General features: G+C 44.9%; 2 protein-coding genes across 2 annotated transcripts in view; one reads left to right on the top strand and one right to left on the bottom strand.

Annotated features, from left to right (window-relative positions):
* The window catches only part of LOC120814177 (uncharacterized), a 351528-nt gene that overhangs the window by 312802 nt on the left and 15547 nt on the right, over window positions 1-23179 (bottom strand). Inside the window, 1 exon segment of the mRNA XM_078088631.1 lies at window positions 1430-1465. Coding sequence (XP_077944757.1) covers window positions 1430-1465 — 36 coding nt within the window.
* LOC144388296 (metal transporter CNNM3-like) lies at window positions 21147-22642 on the top strand. The gene is made up of 3 exons (XM_078088729.1): window positions 21147-21344; window positions 21463-21559; window positions 22431-22642. The coding sequence occupies exons 1-3, from the start codon at window positions 21201-21203 to the stop codon at window positions 22502-22504; spliced, it is 315 nt and encodes a 104-aa protein (XP_077944855.1). The 5' UTR covers window positions 21147-21200; the 3' UTR covers window positions 22505-22642.

The following is a 23179-nucleotide window of genomic DNA, read 5'->3' as shown; positions in this document are numbered from 1 at the left end:
ATTAAACATGGCATACTTCCTGGGTCCATGTTGTCTGTTTTGCTGGTGCCTGTAGTTAAAAATAAGACTGGTAAATTAACTAGTATAGATAACTATAGACCTATTGCTCTTGCTAGTATACTATCCAAGCTACTAGAAGGGATTCGTATGGATAGGATTGCAGAATACATAGCGTCAACAGATAATCAGTTTAGTTTTAAGAGCAAGCATGGAACTGATCTGTGTATTTATGCACTTAAAGGAATTGTCCATAGGTACAGATGACGCAATAGCACAGTATTTATGTGTTTCCTGGATGCATTAAAGGCTTTTGATCGTATCAATCATGGGAAACTGTTTGGTAAACTACATGAGGTGGGGTTCCCTTTTACCTAATTAGGATACTGCAGTTCTGGTACTCTCACCAAACTATGCAAGTCAGGTGGGGGACGAGTTTGTCAACCCCGTTCTATGTATCCAATGGTGTGCGGCAGGCCGGGATTCTGTCTCCGCTCCTATTCAATCTGTACATGGATGATTTATCCAAGGAGCTACAGGGCTGTAGAACTGGCTGCTTGGTGGGGGATAGTGTACTTAATCATATGCCTTATGCTGATGATTTGGTGGTACTGTCTCCCTCCAGTGCTGGCCTACAGCAACTTCTTAGAATATGCTCTCAATATGGACCGATGTTTGATATAAAATGTAACTCTATGAAGAGTGTGGTAGTGATTGCCAGAACCAAGGAGGAAATGAAGTGTGTCTATCCTTCTTTCTCATTGGCAGGTGAACCACTAGAAGTTGTCAAGAAAGTCAAATATCTAGGACATGTGATCAGAGATGACCTGTGTGATGATGATGATGATGTGTAGTGTCAGTGTGTAAAATTGTATGGGCAGGCGAACATGCTGGCACGCACATTTCACATGTGCACTTCTGATGTTAAAATCGCACTTTTCAGAACCTATTGCGCCCCACTGTATACTGCCCACCTGTGGTGTCATTTTAGTAAGTTGAAGATGAAAAAACCTGTGGCTTATAATGATGCCCTCCGAATTGTGCGTAAAGTCCCTCGGTGGAATAGTGCCAGTGAAATGTTTGTGTCCAATAAAGTGCCCACTTTTAAAGCTGTTTTAATCAATTGTATGTATAGATTCATGTGCAGATTGACAGGGTCTAAGAATAGGATTGTTGTGTCCTTAGTGGATGTCTCCAAGAGTGACACAAGGTACACATCGTGCTTCTGGAGACATTGGACCCGAAGCCTGTATAAGTTTTTATAAATGATGCCTCGTCTGCATCATTCTTAAATGTTGTTTGTATTGTTGTTTTTATGTGTATGTATTCTCTATGGACCTCTGTGTGTAGAATAAAGTGGATTGATTGAATATGACCACGGAAATAATAGAAGTGTGCAATAATTAGATGGTGGTACAAAAAGTCTCTTCACCTTGACCTCCATCTCCTCCCACAGGATTCGGTTCGCCTGAAACAAGATGTTTTCTGTGTTTACTTTGTGCATTTGTAGAGTGATAGTAGCTGGTATATTTAGCCTGTGCTGAAATTAAAATCTACACTTAATAGTGGAATAGTTTCGCTTAATGAGTGAACACCAATTATGAGACTTTATAGTTTACAGCTTTACTATAGTTATAGTTTTTAATCCCTAATCCAAGGGTGGTGCCCCGCTATTATTAACATTTGTTAAGGATGGTATTAACATGAATAATTTGTTGTATCTTTATTGTGCACATCTGATGTCTTTCTTCCGCTTTTTAACAACTTACCCGTAGGGTCAAAGTTCATTTTGGACAATTTTTCGGCCAGATCGTTCATTTGAATCTCTTTCAAAACCTCCACGGCCACCTGAACAGAGTCTTTGCCGTAGTACTGCACCATCAGGTCCACCGTGTCCATCCTGTCTTTCTTCTCCAGGTCACTGCGTGGGATTGATCGGTGGTCTTCTGGGCTTGGGTGATTCTCCAGGTGCCACTTGAACTCTTTGAAGTCCTCCACCATGAGCTCCTTTAAAATGATGAGGATGTCCTTCTTGACTTTCTCCATCTGTCCTTTTTAAAGACACCCAAATAAATATCATTCACGCAGAACAATTACTGCTCTGCATTTAAAAAGAAGCGTGTTTTAAAGATGGAGTTTTATCGGTTCATTGGTTTTGATACACAACAAAATAGAATTCTTCTCTCCCTTTCTAAGCACCTCTGATGAAGTCAGCGTCCTCTTTGTGGAAACAAGTTGGATGAATCTGTGAATATTGGGGAAGTGTGAAGGTGGTTCACAGCTTCACCTGCAACAACAGAAATGCCGTGTAATTTGTATTCATCAAACAAACTCAATTCATAGTAAAAACTAATCATGAAGCAGGAAGTATATGGAGCCAAATCCAGGACAAAGCTTTTGATCTTTCGAAAAAGAGAATTGAAAAAAACTGTTTTCGAAATAAAATGAAGATGATTTAGTTCTAATCACATTATTTTCTATATATATTTATTTTCATTATTTTTTAGATATATAATCAAATTATTTTCTATGTATATTTATTTTCATTATTTTTTAGATATATAATCAAATTATTTTCTATATATATTTATTTTCTATATATATAATCAAATTATTTTCAATATATATTTATTTTCTAGATATATAATCATATTATTTTCTCTATAAATACATATAGATATTTAGGTTTTTTTCATTATTCAGTTGTAGATTTCATATTTTCCGATTCAACTGTTCAATCGTTTTTTCACTGTCACTTTTGGCCCTGATAAGGGGGCGTGGCATCAACCGAGAGGGGCGTGGCATCATGAGTGACATCTTAACAAAGAAGGCTGAAAAGTTTCCTCAACCGTGTTGCCTTCAGGAAGCGTAGGCACTGTGGTAATTATGAATCCACACTTTCTATACACCACATTCACGTGATTGGCAGTAAGACAATTTACACCAGTGACAAAGTTCTACTTAGCGAGCTGTTTTAACACAAATCACAGAATAAGAGCAATAAACTCAGATAGTAGCGTTCAACAACCACGTTTGAATCTCTGAACCACTGTGAACGCAGCGTAGCATCCATGTGATGGAGTCGGCTCCACCCGATCACGTGAACATGGTGTGTAGCGATATAAACACAATCAAACAGGAACAGCTAAACACACACAGTGATGAACCATAAGCATGTGACAGCAGATACGTGTGAGCTTGCTTTCTGAATGTGGACACATGTGAAGGACGTCCAGTCATCCGACAGCTTGTCGCAGAGAGCAGGACGTCTTTGACTGAAGGAACCCACAGTGGATATTTGGAACGGCTAAAACAACTTGAACCCTCTGACTTGAGGTATTTTCCAACATGAGGCAAACCAGTCGTACCAGATGGGTGTGTGTTTGTGTGTTAGTACACGTGTAGATGTGCGTGTGAACGGGTTTTTCTCCATTGTTGGTGTGGTTACGATCAGGAGTCCTGATGTCTGATCTATGAACGGCTTATCTGCACTTCCTCTCCAACAAGTAAAGATATATGTATATATATATATATATATATATATATATATATATATATATATATATATATATATATATTATTTACGTAGTAAGGATGTGCATTAGGTGCTATAATGTCTTTGGGGGCACGACTCTGTTTGAAAGGTCGTGTTTCATCAAGATTAGAAATATGAAGCAGTTTGAGGTTGATAGAACTAAATAAGTGAATATGGTGACTAAAAGTGTTGATTCATAATTCCAGATTTCCTGAAGGCAACGCGTTGAGGAAGGTTTTCAGCCTTCTTTGTTAAGCTGTCAATCATGATGACACGCCCCTTTCAGCTGATGCCACGCCCTCTAAGCCATATCAGGGCCAAAAGTCAAAAACATTTGTAACCGAAAATATAAAATCTTCAACTGAAAAACATAAGACCTCGAATCTAAATAAAAAATATATAGTGCCCCTCCGTCTGCTACCTTCCCCTCTTCATCGGTAACAGTCAAACACTCTAAATAGTGACTAGATGTGTTCTGTGGAGCAAACAGAGCGTCTGTCAGGTGTGTTTCAAGAACAAAGGCCCAGGTGAGCTCTGTGGTCCCTGCTGGGTCCTAGGGCCCCTCCATCTGCTACCTTTCCCTCCTCATCTGTCAGTCCTCACAGACCCCAGATCAGACTGAGCTCCTCTTCTTCATCACAGCGTCATCATTCAGACTAACAGCAGCTCCTCTCTGCCTGCTCACACAGGCGCCACCTTGTTTCCCAGCTTTAAACAATCACACGTTCACAAGCATCAACGATGTCATTCAACCAATCACAGCTGCACTTACTGATCTTGTAGACATGAACTTCCTCAGTGAGCAGCTCTCTTCTGTCCTCAGCAGGTCCGTGTAGAAAAGGAGCTCCGTGCTTCACTTCAGCTTCCATCAGACGGAGTGAAGTGACGCAGCTTGTTGGAGCTTGTTGTCCTTCATCAGAGAGGGTGCGTCCTCACGTCACCATCAAAGTATGCAGTCTGACTGGTTGACTGAGTCTCAGTCTGAGCTGTTCAAGGGTCAAAGGTCAACAGAATCCTCCTCACTGCTTGAACAAGAGTCTTTTAGGATCAAAACCAGCATCAGTGGAACAATCCTTCCACCTTGTAAAGAGTTGCTATGGCAACAGACCGGATGCTGTAGTTTGGACCAGATCCAATTATTGGACCAGATGGTCCAAACTACAGCATTCACGCAGAACAATTACTGCTCTGCATTTAAAAAGAAGCGTGTTTTAAAGATGGAGTTTTATCGGTTCATTGGTTTTCATACACAACAAAATAGAATTCTTCTCTCTCTTTCTAAGCACCTCTGATGAAGTCAGCGTCCTCTTTGTGGAAACAAGTTGGATGAATCTGTGAATATTGGGGAAGTGTGAAGGTGGTTCACAGCTTCACCTGCAACAACAGAAATGCCGTGTAATTTGTATTCATCAAACAAACTCAATTCATAGTCAAACAAATCATGAAGCAGGAAGTATATGGAGCCAAATCCAGGACAAAGCTTTTGATCTTTCGAAAAAGAGAATTGAAAAAAACTGTTTTCGAAATAAAATTAAGATGATTAAGTTCTTATAAAATATTTATTTTCATTATTTTCTAGATAAATAATCACATTATTTTCTATATATATTTATTTTCATTATTTTCTAGATATATAATCAAATTATTTTCTATATATATAATCAAATTATTTTCTATATATATTTATTTTCTAGATATTTAATCATATTATTTTCAATATATATATAGATATTTAGTTTTTTTTCATTATTCAGTTATTTTCCGATTCAACTGTTCAATCGTTTTTTCACTGTCACTTTTGGTCCTGATAAGGGGGCGTGGCCTCAACCGAGAGGGGCGTGGCATCATGAGTGACATCTTAACAAAGAAGGCTGAAAAGTTTCCTCAACCGTGTTGCCTTCAGGAAGCGTAGGCACTGTGGTAATTATGAATCCACACTTTCTATACACCACATTCACGTGATTGGCAGTAAGACAATTTACACCAGTGACAAAGTTCTACTTAGCGAGCTGTTTTAACACGAATCACAGAATAAGAGCAATAAACTCAGATAGTAGCGTTCAACAACCACGTTTGAATCTCTGAACCACTGTGAACGCAGCGTAGCATCCATGTGATGGAGTCGGCTCAACCCGATCACGTGAACATGGTGTGTAGCGATATAAACACAATCAAACAGGAACAGCTAAACACACACAGTGATGAACCATAAGCATGTGACAGCAGATACGTGTGAGCTTGCTTTCTGAATGTGGACACATGAGAAGGACGTCCAGTCATCCGACAGCTTGTCGCAGAGAGCAGGACGTCTTTGACTGAAGGAACCCACAGTGGATATTTGGAACGGCTAAAACAACTTGAACCCTCTGACTTGAGGTATTTTCCAACACGAGGCAAACCAGTCGTACCAGATGGGTGTGTGTTTGTGTGTTAGTACACGTGTAGATGTGCGTGTGAACGGGTTTTTCTCCATTGTTGGTGTGGTTACGATCAGGAGTCCTGATGTCTGATCTATGAACGGCTTATCTGCACTTCCTCTCCAACAAGTAAATATATATATATATATATATATATATATATATATATATATATATATATATATATATATATATATTATTTACGTAGTAAGGATGTGCATTAGGTGCTATAATGTCTTTGGGGGCACGACTCTGTTTGAAAGGTCGTGTTTCATCAAGATTAGAAATATGAAGCAGTTTGAGGTTGATAGAACTAAATAAGTGAATATGGTGACTAAAAGTGTTGATTCATAATTCCAGATTTCCTGAAGGCAACGCGTTGAGGAAGGTTTTCAGCCTTCTTTGTTAAGCTGTCAATCATGATGACACGCCCCTTTCAGCTGATGCCACGCCCTCTAAGCCATATCAGGGCCAAAAGTCAAAAACATTTGTAACCGAAAATATAAAATCTTCAACTGAAAAACATAAGACCTCGAATCTAAATAAAAATATATATAGTGCCCCTCCGACGCTACCTTCCCCTCTTCATCGGTAACAGTCAAACACTCTAAATAGTGACTAGATGTGTTCTGTGGAGCAAACAGAGCGTCTGTCAGGTGTGTTTCAAGAACAAAGGCCCAGGTGAGCTCTGTGGTCCCTGCTGGGTCCTAGGGCCCCTCCATCTGCTACCTTTCCCTCCTCATCTGTCAGTCCTCACAGACCCCAGATCAGACTGAGCTCCTCTTCTTCATCACAGCGTCATCATTCAGACTAACAGCAGCTCCTCTCTGCCTGCTCACACAGGCGCCACCTTGTTTCCCAGCTTTAAACAATCACACGTTCACAAGCATCGATGATGTAATTCAACCAATCACAGCAAGAGTCTTTTAGGATCAAAACCAGCATCAGTGGAACAATCCTTCCACCTTGTAAAGAGTTGCTATGGCAACAGACCGGATGCTGTAGTTTGGACCAGATCCAATTATTGGACCAGATGGTCCAAACTACAGCATTCACGCAGAATAATTACTGCTCTGCATTTAAAAAGAAGCGTGTTTTAAAGATGGAGTTTTATCGGTTCATTGGTTTTGATACACAACAAAATAGAATTTTTCTCTCTCTTTCTAAGCACCTCTGATGAAGTCAGCGTCCTCTTTGTGGAAACAAGTTGGATGAATCTGTGAATATTGGGGAAGTGTGAAGGTGGTTCACAGCTTCACCTGCAACAACAGAAATGCCGTGTAATTTGTATTCATCAAACAAACTCAATTCATAGTCAAACAAATCATGAAGCAGGAAGTATATGGAGCCAAATCCAGGACAAAGCTTTTGATCTTTCGAAAAAGAGAATTGAAAAAAACTGTTTTCGAAATAAAATTAAGATGATTAAGTTCTTATAAAATATTTATTTTCATTATTTTCTAGATAAATAATCACATTATTTTCTATATATATTTATTTTCATTATTTTCTATATATATAATCAAATTATTTTCTATATATATAATCAAATTATTTTCTATATTTATTTATTTTCTAGATATTTAATCATATTATTTTCAATATATATATAGATATTTAGGTTTTTTTCATTATTCAGTTATTTTCCGATTCAACTGTTCAATCGTTTTTTCACTGTCACTTTTGGTCCTGATAAGGCGGCGTGGCATCAACCGAGAGGGGCGTGGCATCATGAGTGACATCTTAACAAATCCATCCATCCATCCATCTTCAACCGCTTATCCGGGGTCGGGTCGCGGGGGCAACAGCTCCAGCAGGGGACCCCAAACTTCCCTTTCCCGGGCAACATCTACCAGCTCTGACTGGGGGATCCCAAGGCGTTCCCAGGCCAGTGCAGAGATATAATCTCTCCACCTAGTCCTGGGTCTTCCCCGGGGCCTCTTCCCAGCTGGCCGTGCCTGAAACACCTCCCTAGGGAGGCGCCCAGGGGGCATCCTCACCAGATGCCCAAACCACCTCAACTGGCTCCTTTCGACGCAAAGGAGCAGCGGCTCTACTCCGAGCTCCTCGCGAAAGGCTGAGCTTCTCACCCTATCCCTAAGGGTGACGCCAGCCACTCTCCTGAGGAAACCCATTTCGGCCGCTTGTACCCGTGACCTAGTTCTTTCGGTCATGACCCATCCTTCATGACCATAGGTGAGGGTAGGAACGAAGATTGACCGGTAGATCGAGAGCTTTGCCTTCCGGCTCAGCTCTCTTTTCGTCACAACGGTGCGGTATGGCGAGTGCAATACCGCCCCCGGCGCTCCGATTCTCCGGCCAAACTCACACTCCATCTTCCCCTCACTCGTGAACAAGACCCCGAGGTACTTGAACTCCTTCACTTGGGGTAAGGACACATTCCCTACCTGGAGTAGGCAATCCATCGGTTTCCTGCTGAGAACCATGGCCTCAGATTTAGAGGTGCTAATCCTCATCCCGACCGCTTCACACTCGACTGCGAAACGCTCCAGTGAGAGTTGGAGGTCACAGACGGAAGATGCCATCAGGACCACATCATCTGCAAAAAGCAGCGATGAGCTCCGCAGCCCCCCGAACTGTAGACCCTCCTCCCCCCGACTACGCCTCGATATCCTGTCCATGAAGACCACAAACAAGATTGGTGACAAGGCGCAGCCCTGGCGAAGGCCAACCCCCACCGGAAACGCCTTCGACTTACTGCCGAGCACCCGAACACAGCTCTCGCTTTGGGCGTACAAGGATTGGATGGCCCCAAGCAAGGACCCCCTCACCCCGTACTCCCGCAGCACCTCCCACAGTATCTCTCGGGGGACCCGGTCATACGCCTTCTCCAAGTCCACAAAACACATGTAGACTGGTTGAGCATACTCCCAAGCCCCCTCTATGATCCTGGAAAGAGTGAAGAGCTGGTCCGTTGTTCCACGACCAGGACGAAAACCGCATTGTTCCTCTTCAATCCTTGGTTCGACTATAGGCCGAACCCTCCTTTCCAGCACCTTAGAGTAGACTTTGCCCGGGAGGCCGAGTAGTGTGATACCCCTGTAATTGGCACACACTCTCTGGTCCCCCTTTTTGAAGAGGGGTACCACCACCCCGATCTGCCACTCTTTTGGCACTGTCCCAGACTTCCACGCAATGTTGAAGAGGCGTGTCATCCAAGACAACCCCCCAACACCCATTGCTCTTAGCATCTCTGGACGGATCTCATCAATCCCCGGGGCTTTGCCACTGCGGAGTAGTTTGACTACCTCAGTGACTTCCACCAGGCTAATTGACGATGATCCCTCCTCCGCCTCCAGCTCCGCCTCCACCAAAGAGGGCGTAGTAGTTGGGTTCAGGAGTTCCTCAAAGTGTTCCTTCCACCGCCCGATAACCTCCTCAGTCGCGGTCAACAGGGTCCCATCCTTACTGTACACAGCTTGGATGGTTCCCCGTTTCCCCCTCCTGAGGTGCCGGATGGTCTTCCAAAAACACTTTGGTGCCGACCGAAAGTCCTTCTCCATAGTTACCCCGAACTCCTCCCATACTCGCTGCTTTGCCTCCATCACGGCAGAGGCTGCTGCCCTTCGAGCCTGTCGGTACACTGCAACTGCCTCTGGAGTCCCACCGGATATCATAACCCGGAAGGCCTCCTTCTTCAGTCGGACGGCTTCCCTGACCACCGGTGTCCACCACGGAGTTCGAGGGTTACCGCCCCTTGATGCACCTAAGACCTTGAGGCCACAACTCACCGCCGCGGCTTCAGCAATGGAGGTTTTGAACATAGACCACTCTGGTTCAATGTCCCCTACCCCCACAGGAATGTGAGAGAAGCTCCGCCGGAGGTGTGAGTTGAAAATCTTTTGGACCGGGGCCTCCTCCAGACGTTCCCAGTTCACCCTCACTACACGCTTGGGTTTACCGGGTCTGTCCCGAGTCTTCCCCCATCCTCTGACCCAGCTCACAACCAGATAGTGATCAGTTGACAGCTCTGCCCCTCTCTTTACCCGAGTGTCCAGAACATGCGGCCTCAGATCAGACGATACGATTACAAAATCGATCATTGATCTTTGGCCTAGGGTGCTCTGGTACCACGTACACTTATGAACATCCTTATGTTCGAACATGGTGTTTGTTATGGACAATCCGTGACTAGCACAGAAGTCCAGTAACAAACACCCGCTCGGGTTCAGATCAGGCAGGCCATTCCTCCCAATCACGCCTCTCCAGTTATCGCCATCGTCGCCCACGTGCGCATTGAAGTCTCCCAGTAGGACTATGGAGTCCCCTACAGGAGCCCCATGCAGGACTCCATTCAGGGTCTCCAAAAAGGCCGAATACTCTGAGCTGCTGTTTGGTGCATATGCACAGACAACAGTCAGAGTTTTCCCCCCCACCACCCGAAGGCGTAGGGAGGCGACCCTTTTGTCCACTGGGGTAAACTCCAATGTAGCAGCACTCAGCCGGGGACTTATGAGTATCCCCACACCCGCCTGGCGCCTCACACCATGGGCCACTCCGGAGTAGAATAGAGTCCACCCCCTATCCAGGAGTTTGGTTCCAGAGCCGAGGCTGTGCGTAGAGGTAAGCCCCACCAGATCCAACTGATAACGCTCCACCTCCCGCACAAGCTCCGGCTCCTTCCCCCCCAGAGAGGTTACGTTCCACGTCCCCAGAGCCAGCATCTGCCGCCCAGGTCTGTTCCGTCTAGACCCCCCACTGTCACTGCCACCCTTGTAGCAGCGCACCCGACCCCATCGGTTTCCTCCACAGGTGGTGAGCCCATGGGGAGTAGAGTGTTGGGCTGCCGCGTCACTCCTTCGGGCTGTGCCCGGCCGGGCTCCGCGGTAAACCCGGCCACCAGACGCTCGCTGTCGGGCCCTCCATCTGGGCCTGGCTCCAAATGGGGGCCCCGGGCTTCCTCCGGGCCGGGTAACTCCTTCCCTCTTCCGTTTTTTCATGGGGGTCTTGAACCATTCTTAGTCTGGCCCCTCGCCTGAGACCACTTTGCCAAGGGTAACCCTACCAGGAGCACAAGGCTCCCGACAACACAGCCCTCAGGTTCATAGGGACACACAAACCTCTCCACCACGATAAGGTGACGGTTCCCAGAGAGGCTTAACAAAGAAGGCTGAAAAGTTTCCTCAACCGTGTTGCCTTCAGGAAGCGTAGGCACTGTGGTAATTATGAATCCACACTTTCTATACACCACATTCACGTGATTGGCAGTAAGACAATTTACACCAGTGACAAAGTTCTACTTAGCGAGCTGTTTTAACACAAATCACAGAATAAGAGCAATAAACTCAGATAGTAGCGTTCAACAACCACGTTTGAATCTCTGAACCACTGTGAACGCAGCGTAGCATCCATGTGATGGAGTCGGCTCCACCCGATCACGTGAACATGGTGTGTAGCGATATAAACACAATCAAACAGGAACAGCTAAACACACACAGTGATGAACCATAAGCATGTGACAGCAGATACGTGTGAGCTTGCTTTCTGAATGTGGACACATGTGAAGGACGTCCAGTCATCCGACAGCTTGTCGCAGAGAGCAGGACGTCTTTGACTGAAGGAACCCACAGTGGATATTTGGAACGGCTAAAACAACTTGAACCCTCTGACTTGAGGTATTTTCCAACATGAGGCAAACCAGTCGTACCAGATGGGTGTGTGTTTGTGTGTTAGTACACGTGTAGATGTGCGTGTGAACGGGTTTTTCTCCATTGTTGGTGTGGTTACGATCAGGAGTCCTGATGTCTGATCTATGAACGGCTTATCTGCACTTCCTCTCCAACAAGTAAAGATATATATATATATATATATATATATTATTTACGTAGTAAGGATGTGCATTAGGTGCTATAATGTCTTTGGGGGCACGACTCTGTTTGAAAGGTCGTGTTTCATCAAGATTAGAAATATGAAGCAGTTTGAGGTTGATAGAACTAAATAAGTGAATATGGTGACTAAAAGTGTTGATTCATAATTCCAGATTTCCTGAAGGCAACGCGTTGAGGAAGGTTTTCAGCCTTCTTTGTTAAGCTGTCAATCATGATGACACGCCCCTTTCAGCTGATGCCACGCCCTCTAAGCCATATCAGGGCCAAAAGTCAAAAACATTTGTAACCGAAAATATAAAATCTTCCCCTCTTCATCGGTGACAGTCAAACACTCTAAATAGTCACTAGATGTGTTCTGTGGAGCGAACAGAGCGTCTGTCAGGTGTGTTTCAAGAACAAAGGCCCAGGTGAGCTCTGTGGTCCCTGCTGGGTCCTAGGGCCCCTCCATCTGCTACCTTTCCCTCCTCATCTGTCAGTCCTCACAGACCCCAGATCAGACTGAGCTCCTCTTCTTCATCACAGCGTCATCATTCAGACTAACAGCAGCTCCTCTCTGCCTGCTCACACAGGCGCCACCTTGTTTCCCAGCTTTAAACAATCACACGTTCACAAGCATCAATGATGTAATTCAACCAATCACAGCTGCACTTACTGATCTTGTAGACATGAATTTCCTCAGTGAGCAGCTCTCTTCTTTCCTCAGCAGGTCCGTGTAGAAAAGGAGCTCCGTGCTTCACTTCAGCTTCCATCAGACGGAGTGAAGTGACGCAGCTTGTTGGAGCTTATTGTCCTTCATCAGAGAGGGTGCGTCCTCACGTCACTATCAAAGTATACTGTCTGACTGGTTGACTGAGTCTCAGTCTGAGCTGTTCAAGGGTCAAAGGTCAACAGAATCCTCCTCACTGCTTGAACAAGAGTCTTTTAGGATCAAAACCAGCATCAGTGGAACAATCCTTCCACCTTGTAAAGAGTTGCTATGGCAACAGACCGGATGCTGTAGTTTGGACCAGATCCAATTATTGGACCAGATGGTCCAAACTACAGTATTCACGCAGAACAATTACTGCTCTGCATTTAAAAAGAAGCGTGTTTTAAAGATGGAGTTATATTAGTTCATTGGTTTTGATACACAACAAAATAGAATTCTTCTCTCTCTTTCTAAGCACCTCTGATGAAGTCAGCGTCCTCTTTGTGGAAACAAGTTGGATGAATCTGTGAATATTGGGGAAGTGTGAAGGTGGTTCACAGCTTCACCTGCAACAACAGAAATGCCGTGTAATTTGTATTCATCAAACAAACTCAATTCATAGTCAAACAAATCATGAAGCAGGAAGTATATGGAGCCAAATCCAGGACAAAGCTTTTGATCTTTCGAAAAAGAGAATTGAAAAAAACTGTTTTCGAAATAAAATTAAGATGATTAAGTTCTTATAAAATATTTATTTTCATTATTTTCTAGATAAATAATCACATTATTTTCTATATATATTTATTTTCATTATTTTCTAGATATATAATCAAATTATTTTCTATATATATTTATTTTCTAGATATTTAATCATATTATTTTCAATATATATCTAGATATTTAGGTTTTTTTCATTATTCAGTTATTTTCCGATTCAACTGTTCAATCGTTTTTTCACTGTCACTTTTGGTCCTGATAAGGGGGCGTGGCATCAACCGAGAGGGGCGTGGCATCATGAGTGACATCTTAACAAAGAAGGCTGAAAAGTTTCCTCAACCGTGTTGCCTTCAGGAAGCGTAGGCACTGTGGTAATTATGAATCCACACTTTCTATACACCACATTCACGTGATTGGCAGGAAGACAATTTACACCAGTGACAAAGTTCTACTTAGCGAGCTGTTTTAACACGAATCACAGAATAAGAGCAATAAACTCAGATAGTAGCGTTCAACAACCACGTTTGAATCTCTGAACCACTGTGAACGCAGCGTAGCATCCATGTGATGGAGTCGGCTCCACCCGATCACGTGAACATGGTGTATAGCGATATAAACACAATCAAACAGGAACAGCTAAACACACACAGTGATGAACCATAAGCATGTGACAGCAGATACGTGTGAGCTTGCTTTCTGAATGTGGACACACGTGAAGGACGTCCAGTCATCCGACAGCTTGTCGCAGAGAGCAGGACGTCTTTGACTGAAGGAACCCACAGTGGATATTTGGAACGGCTAAAACAACTTGAACCCTCTGACTTGAGGTATTTTCCAACATGAGGCAAACCAGTCGTACCAGATGGGTGTGTGTTTGTGTGTTAGTACCCGTGTAGATGTGTGTGTGAACGGGTTTTTCTCCATTGTTGGTGTGGTTACGATCAGGAGTCCTGATGTCTGATCTATGAACGGCTTATCTGCACTTCCTCTCCAACAAGTAAAGATAATATATATATATTTACGTAGTAAGTATGTGCATTAGGTGCTATAATGTCTTTGGGGGCACGACTCAATCAACTCACTCAATCAAGATTAGAAATATGAAGCAGTTTGAGGTTGATAGAACTAAATGAGTGAATATGGTGACTAAAAGTGTTGATTCATAATTCCAGATTTCATGAAGGCAACGCGTTGAGGAAGGTTTTCAGCCTTCTTTGTTAAGCTGTCAATCATGATGACACGCCCATTTCAGCTGATGACACGCCCCCTAAGCCATATCAGGGCCAAAAGTCAAAAACATTTGTATTTGGGTCGTCGTGGCGCAGGGGTTAGAGAAGGTGTGCTGAGAAGCACAAGGTTGTTGGTTCGATTCCAGGCTGCCCCATGTTCCACGTCGAAGTGTCCCTGAGCAAGACACCTAACCCCTAATTGCTCCCCGGGCAAAAATGTGAAAAAGCCATGGGTTTAAAAGTGTAATGTAAGTCGCTTTGGATAAAAGCGTCTGCTAAATGAGCTGTAATGTAATGTATCCGAAAATATAAAATCTTCAACTGAAAAACATAAGACCTCGAATGTAAATAAAAAATATATAGTGCCCCTCCGTCTGCTACCTTCCCCTCTTCATCGGTAACAGTCAAACACTATAAAAAGTGACTAGATGTGTTCTGTGGAGCAAACAGAGCGTCTCTCAGGTGTGTTTCAAGAACAAAGGCCCAGGTGAGCCCTGTGGTCCCTGCTGGGTCCTAGTGCCCCCGTCTGCTACCTTCCCCTCCTCATCAGTAACAGTCGTCACAGACCCCAGATCAGACTGAGCTCCTCTTCTTCATCACAGCGTCATCGTTCAGACTAACAGCAGCTCCTCTCTGCCTGCTCACACAGGCGCCATCTTGTTTCCCAGCTTTAAACAATCACACGTTCACAAGCATCAATGATGTCATTCAACCAATCACAGCTGCACTTACTGAGCTTGTACACATGAACTTCCTCAGTGAGCAGCTCTCTTCTGTCCTCAGCAGGTCCGTGTAGAAAAGCAGCTCCGTGCTTCACTTCAGCTTCCATCAGACGGAGTGAAGTGACGCAGCTTGTTGGAGCTTGTTGTCCTTCATCAGAGAGGGTGCGTCCTCACGTCACCATCAAAGTATGCAGTCTGACTGGTTGACTGAGTCTCAGTCTGAGCTGTTCAAGTGTCAAAGGTGAACAGAATCCTCCTCACTGCTCGAACAAGAGTCTTTCAGGATCAAAACCAGCATCAGTGGAACGATCCTTCCACCTTGTAAAGAGTTGCTATGGCAACAGACTGGATGCTGTAGTTTGGACCAGATGGTCCAGAGGACCCGTGCACGCCCCTCTTTGTCTCCTGGTCTTCTTCTACATGTAGACTAGTAGGGAACACGTGATGAAGCAGAAACCTTTGTAACAAATCTTGTGAAGAGTTTATACTGAATAAAAACATCCACTAAGACAACAGAGTCTGAGCTGAGAGTGTTTTTATTCTTCACTCCTCTTTGATGATCAGGTTGAACCTGTGGGGGCGGAACAACTCGCCCACGTATCAGTGTGAAGCTGCGTGTTGAATCATTTACTGCAGCTTCCTCACAAAGTACATGTTGTTACATGAAGGATTCTACTTCCTCATCACATTGCACCTTGAACCCTCTGGCTCGTACATCTGCTGTGCAAAGGATTGTGGGTAAAAAAAGCCAGTAAAGAACATTCACAATCCCCCTCTCACCCGTCACCCAAGATGGATAAAACCGCCACTGTCAAAACAATCTGGAGGAAGTAAAGAAAGAAAATACATATTTTTACTATTGATTTTTCTTTATGTGTTCTTTTGATTTTTTTTTGGTGGCAACATGTTATCCACAGATGTTTAACATAAGTAGATCAAAAAGTGGAGGAAAGGGATTTAATTTTCCTTTAGTCCTTTTTGCACCGTTGCAACGCTCCAGTTGGAGGTTGTTGGAGGCTGGATTTCTGGGGATCTCACTAGAGCGTGGAGACGAAGCGTCTGGCTACGTGTGGTAAGACGGCAATAGTTGGGACGAGGTTGGGAGGCTGATGTCTTTGTCCTGGGTGATGGAGTCGGGGAATTGCAGCGGCTTTTTGGGGATTTGGCCCTTTTTCGTTGATGAGGAAAGTGAACCGGCGTTGACGGTTTGTCGGGTGAACTGTGGTTGTTGTCACTTCTTCTTCTTCTTTTTTCTCCCTGAGGCAGCTGAAGAAATTCAACCTGCCAAAGACGATGATGGTCCACTTCTACACGGCCATCATGGAGTCCATCCTCTGCTCCTCCATCACCGTCTGGTACGCTGCAGCCACAGCCAAGGACAAGGGCAGGCTGCAGCGCGTCCTCCGCTCTGCAGAGAGGCTGATCGGCTGCAATCTGCCGTCCCTGCAGGACTTGTTCGCTTCCAGGTCTCTGAAGCGAGCTAAAAAGATGGTAGCAGACCCCTCCCACCCCGACAAAACCTGTTTGTGCCCCTTCCATCTGGCAGGAGGCTGAGGTCCATCAGGACTAAGACCTCCCGCCACACCAACAGTTTCTTCCCGTCGGCAGTCGGGCTCATCAACAGAGCCGGTCCCCCACTGACTGACTATAACACTCCACTTGTCACTCCCCTTCACACTGCACACGTCACTTTTTACTCGTCACTTTTGTCACTTCCTGTTGCACTTTAGTTTTTGATATTTTTTAACTTTAGCTTTTATTTTAAACTAACCCATAGCCTTACTCTACTAATAGCCATCGCATTATATTTTATTTTATTCCTCGTGCACTGTTGGCGGTGGATGATCAATAGTTGGCACCGACCACGATGCCATCATCGTGTCAGGATACACCACTGTCCTCCCTTATAATGTGGAAACAAGCCGAGGCTCCAGAGAAACAAGCCCTGATCACCTTCCTCCCTGCTTCCACTTCTGCCTGTATTGATGGTCTGAAAATAAGGTTCGTTGTAAGTGGACAGAAGGTCTGTGACCTCTTGAACTGAGACATGGTGTTCCTGAGAATAAATGTCATGTTCAATGATTTCACAATGTGTCGAGTAACATCCTTCTTACATGTGGTCCTTGGAGGCGGATCTCAAGATCTTCTTGATCACCTTGACTCACTCAAGGTTAGGACGGTACGGTGGGTAAGGGACTCCTGGTCAAAGGCGCTATTCCGTCGTGGGTAGTTTGAGAGGCCAGGATCTGCTTGAGAGAGGAGAAGTGACGAGATCTTTTATAGCAAACCGGACCCAAGATATATCGTCTTTGTCTCTAGATCTCGGTTTTGCAAATGTTTATCTTTGAAGTTAGTGGTTACTTTCTTGTTCTGACAAGGTTTGAACTCTGATACTGCGAAATATTCATTTTTTATGCGTTTTAGTGCTGAGAACTGGAGACTGAGGGTTGTGTCCCGAGGAGCCTGAATTACAGTAGGAACTAGTGCATATCGTGGCACTGGCAACCCGCCGAGGCACTTCCTGTTGCAGGTTGCGGTGCCGCGGCGAATCATGGCAAGTGCCTCAATTTCACGAGGCAGTTGCCACGATTTCACGAGGCAGTTGCCACGATTTCACGAGGCAGTTGCCGCGGCTTCACGACAGCTACCTCGACTTGGCCGCAGTGGCGCCTCGACGGTTGCCGTTTTTACGACAGCTGCCTCGACTTTGCGCCAGACAGTTTCATTTCCCAAATATGTGATATGTTTGTTTTATAATTTTACCAATATGTGACAATACAATACTGCCTTTAAAAGTACTAGCGTTGGTAGTTATTTTAGTAATAAAAGCCAATAAATTATACAACGGCTTCCCATTTTAGTGCAGCTAAGCGAATATGGACTAAGATCACTTGCCGCCCTGGTTACAATCTCTACTTCGAGAACTAATCAATGCGTATGTGATTATATGAACAAACAATAACACTGGGTGGGGGCCATCAAGACGTGTCTAAAATTGAATGTCGGTATATAATATGAGTTACCAGTATTTTCATTTAAATTAATGTTGACTACAATTGTTGACAAAAGAATTTGCCTGAGCGTGATTGTGTGCATGACTGTTTTTAGATATCCAGTGATCGCACAAAAGCTGCTGGATTAAAGTATTAAGCGATTCTATATTGTCTCATGATCAGGCAACAGACAGTACCTTCATGATGGATGTTACGTAAAAGGAAAAATGACATTCTTTAAATGATATTTATTTCCTTTTGACTATATCTGTTGTGCTTGTGAAGAAGCGACCACCCAAACGCAAGGGAACGTAAAGTGTTTTAATGAACACAAACACACAAACAGAAGAATACGGGCGTTTGGCCGGCAACGGTGACGCCCAGTGAGCAGAGAACGAGGTCCAGGCCGAGGGAGACGCACCAGACAGCAGGCAGCTCACGTCAAACAGGAGGCTGGGTAAAGCAGAGGTTAGCAACGGGACAATAATAGTTCAGCACGAACCGTCAGGACACAACAAGGCAGGCGATACGGGACAGCGAGCTCAGGTACGTCGGGTGCACAGGTAAAGCTCTGCTGGAGAACAAGGGGAAGAGGGAGGCTAGAAATAGTGTCTAATTAGAGGAAGCAGGAAGAGAAGATGATGAGATGAGAGAATGAGAAGCAGCTGGGAATGAATGAGCAGGTGTAATTAAGTGTGTGTGTGTGTGTGTGTGTGTGTATGTGAAGGGGGGGTGCGAGTGTGTGTAAATTACAAGAAAGGGGTGGAAAGGAAAAAGAGGAAGGTACCCGGTTTATGACGATATCATGCTATAAACAGTTTTTATTGTTTACTAGGGAGACAAACATGTATTTCTTATTAAAGAATCACTAGATTCATCTATATGGTGCTTTTTCACGTCCATTGTGTTTACTGTGCATGAATGCAACGCATAAATCAAGTTCTGTTCTTTTGTGAATGCGCTGAATGATTTCTGCAGATAAGTCCGTAAAAAATTAACAGTTTTGTTTTAAGCCTAGTACTCTTGACAAAAATATATAATATTACTAGTGGGTGAAATAAAATAATCTCTGCTTTGTTTTTTAATGCAGAAATAAATATGCTCAAAATCATCTCTGTAATTGTGTCTTGGTTTTGTACTGCAACGATTTGAACATTTCTTAACACTGCTTTCTGTCACTTCCTGACGTGTCTTCAGCACTGAGGAAAAAATTAGGCCTTTGAATGAACTGTAATATAACTATATATATATATATATATATATATATATATACACTGTAATATGAACTGAACTGTAATATAACTATATTATATACCTATACTACTAAAATATATATACACACACATACAAAAAGCTTTCAGCACTTCTCAATAGTTTTAACGTTACAATGCATCAATATTTACAATTTGCATTCATTCGGGGCGCTGCCGGAAAGTGGTTATCGTAACCAAGGCAACGAGTGGTCTTAGCCCATATTAGCTTAGCTGAGCTATTGCATCAGTTATCGGCGTTTTATGACTAAACCAATTACAACCAACAACACTCGTACTCTTAAGGACAGAGTACAGCATAGTACAGGATAGTATTGTCACATTTTGTCAAAATATGAAAAGAAAACTGCAACAGTCGAGGCATCATTGCCGCAAAGTCGAGGCAGCTGTCGTGAAGTTGTGGCCGCTGCCACGACTCGCCACGGCAACTCAACCCGCAGATAACAGTCGTACTCAAACTGTATTATACCGTCACATGTTGCATACATATGAATACTAAAATGAACGGAAACAGCCGCGGCACCTCTCCCTTAAACTCCCGGTACGTCTATCAGCCGAGGCACCGCTCCCTTTGGTCGTGGCAAGACTCCTTTAACTCGAGGTACCTCTCGACCGATGAACCGGCCCCTGAATTCGTGGTACCGCTCGAGGTACCTCACTCAGCCGAGGCAACAGGCGAGGCAGTTGCCGTAAACTCGAGGCAGTTGCCACGATTCGCCGCGGCGCCGCAACCTGCAACAGGAAGTGCCTCAGCGAGTTGCCGGTGCCACGATCCGCGCTAGCCCTCTCTCCTGAATTACAGGTGAATCGTAAACCACGGCAGACAAGACACGGGATGAAGGGACTTTTCTTTTTCAATTTCCCCTCTCTGAAATCCTAATTAGTCCTGATAGGAAATGTGATAGAGCTGGAGGAGAAAGATTGCTTTTATTCACTGTGTGTCAACAGGACTGATGGAATGAACAAATGGTACAATTGGATAAAAATTAAGAAAATAGCTCAAATGGAAAATAGTTGGGTTACTATTATACGGCAGAACTTATAAAGTCAAACCATTAAACAAGTTAAAGACAAAACACAGCAGAGTAAATGATAACAATGTTTAAAGAAAATAAATGGTTGCTGTCTGATGTTCTTCCCACTCAGACGGGCGAAATAAACTGGATTGTCATCAGACAGCTGTGGGAATCAGGCAGAATTGTTCAGCATCAGAGACCAAAAGCAAGAGTCTGTTACCTGATGTTTTGGGTCCTGTGTGTACAGATGTGTATGTTTGACTATGGTTCCATTCCTTAGTCAAAAAGAAAAGGTAAACAAAGCAGGGATACCGTTGATAAAAAGATCTTCTACTGAACCTTTTTACATTTCTTTTCATCACAGGAGTAACGTCTTGAGGTGGATCTGGACTGGACTCGCTTCGCCCGGCGGTTCCCTCCCTCGGAACGCCAAGTGCCACCAAACATGCCGAGGATGACGAGGAAGATTCCCTTTTATCTCACGAGTGAACAAATCCTGCATGCAGCTTTTTTGTTATTTCTGTGACTATTCTTTTAGAAGAAGAAGCAGAACTTGCATGTAGCAGTTGATTGATAACTTATTGGACTGAAGCGTCACGCGCTGATGGACTCGGTCACAGTTTCACTCCACACGCGTAATGATTACGTTCCATGTTGCTTATTCTAAGAGTGAAGAAGCCGTTTGTCCCGACATTGTACCTCACGTCGCTGCCCGTGTCTCCTGCCCCCCCCCCCCACAGAGGTGGCTCACTTCAGCCCCGGGCGCATGTCCGAGAAGGTCCTGTTCCACCTGCTGCGTCACCCCAGCGTCAACCAGGAGGTTCCCTTCGACCCGAACAACCGGCTGAGCGCGGCTCACTACCTGTACACGCGCAACCACCCGGTGGACTACTTCATCCTGCTGCTGCAGGTCAGTGAGCCTCTGAGAGCCTCTGAGGCCCGTTGCTCGTCCGTCCCACAGAGCGGCAGGAAGAAGACGTGGAGCGCCGTCACGTGACCTCTGGCTGCTTCCTGTTTGCGGTGCTCAGGGTCGCGTGGAGGTGGAGATCGGGAAGGAGGGGCTGAAGTTCGAGAACGGAGCGTTCACGTACTACGGCGTGTCCGCGCTGACGCTGCCCTCTTCAGGTGAGCAGGAGGACTATTGATCTCCTTCATGGTGACGTCATCGCGACGGCTTTCAACGTTGATGACGCGTTGTTGTATTTTATGAATGAATAACGATTCGTCGCGAGACAAGAATCACTCGGTTTGTCCGTTTGATCGTGATGACGCAGCTTTATTCACTCCGTGTTTCCATAACCGAGGTTCAAAAAGGAGGAGAAGAAGAAGCAGGACAGCAGATGTTGTGCTGACTCGTGTGTGTGTGTGTGTGTGTGTGTGTGTGTGTGTGTGTGTCTGCAGTGCTCCAGTCTCCTGTGTCGACCCAGTGTCTCTCTCCCAGGGATCCCTTCGAGTCCGCCGACGCCACAAGTCCGTCCAGCTATTGTCCCGACTACACCGTCCGAGCCCTCAGCGACCTGCAGCTCATAGGGGTGCGTGTGTGTGTGTGTGTGCGTGTGTGTGTGCGTGTGCGTGTGTGTGTGCGTGTGTGTGTGTGTGTGTGTGTGCGTGCGTGTGTGTGTGTGTTCTCAGCCTTTGAGTTCTCAACTCATTCTCAGTGTTCATAGTACTTTTTCGTGGTACTTTTCACTAAAGTACAACAATCTAAATACTAGGGCTGCAACAACGAATTTATAAAATCGCTAAAAGTCGAGTAAAGGAAGCGTGTTGTGCTCTGGCGCCCCCTGTGGACTGAAGCGGTGTTGCCTCTGAGCACCAGGGTCCCTTCAGGAAACGTCTCATTTAACAGGAAAACAGAAACACTTTGTTGCTCCTCATTTGTAGCCGATTCTGATGGTTGAAAAGAGGCGTGTTGTTAAAATGTTGAAGTGGTTTTATATTAGAGTGACATTAATGAACGTGCACTAACCCACTAATCGCTGCACGACGCTGGCAGGTGACTCGTCTCCAGTACCTGAACGCTCTCATGGCGTCGCGGGTCGGTCACAGTCCAGATCCTCCAGAGATTAAGATCCTGCCCAACAGTCAGACCAAGCTGCTCAACGACAGAAACTCACAGCCAGGTACGTTTCTCCACCGTCCTCCTGGAACCAACACCAGCGACAACGTGTCCACCAAACCGCTGTGAATCAGGACGCAGGTCTTTTATTCTACGATTTCCTCTCTTTATAAAGGAAAGCTTAGTGGACTTAAAATATGAAGCGTGCATGTTAGAGAGCTGTCAATCACAGTAAGCCCCGCCCTAAAGCATCACCTGCTTCATGGTCTGTTAGAGAGCTGTCAATCACTTTAAGCCCCGCCCTAAAGCATCACCTTCTTCATGGTCTATTAGAGACCTGTCAATCACTTTAAGCCCCGCCCTAAAGCATCCCCTGCTTCATGGTCTGTTAGAGAGCTGTCAATCACAGTAAGCCCCACCCTAAAGCATCTCCCCTGCGGCATGGTCCGTTAGAGACCTGTCAATCACTTTAAGCCCCGCCCTAAAGCATCCCCTGCTTCATGGTCTGTCAGAGAGCTGTCAATCACAGTAAGCCCCGCCCTAAAGCATCACCTGCGTCATGGTCTAATAGAGAGCAAAGAGGAAGGCGTTGTCTCTCTGTATCATAGCAACCAGATGTAAAACCTTCCTGTAAAAAGCGCTTCGTGGACACAGACTCTTTGTGGATGAATCGCACTCGAGCGTCT

Source organism: Gasterosteus aculeatus, chromosome 14 (genome assembly GCF_964276395.1).
Source record: "Gasterosteus aculeatus chromosome 14, fGasAcu3.hap1.1, whole genome shotgun sequence".
In the NCBI taxonomy this organism is placed as follows: Eukaryota; Metazoa; Chordata; class Actinopteri; order Perciformes; family Gasterosteidae; genus Gasterosteus; species Gasterosteus aculeatus.
Note: the sequence above shows the minus strand (reverse complement) of the source record. Positions and strands in the feature narration are given on the sequence as shown.

Bases quoted from the DNA above. Each gene is read 5' to 3' on its own strand.
- LOC144388296 (XM_078088729.1), top strand. From the start codon at position 21,201: ATGTCCGAGAAGGTCCTGTTCCACCTGCTGCGTCACCCCAGCGTCAAC. The intron at 21,345-21,462 runs GTCAGTGAGCCT...TGCGGTGCTCAG, and splicing joins ACTTCATCCTGCTGCTGCAG to GGTCGCGTGGAGGTGGAGAT. The intron at 21,560-22,430 runs GTGAGCAGGAGG...CGACGCTGGCAG, and splicing joins GCTGACGCTGCCCTCTTCAG to GTGACTCGTCTCCAGTACCT.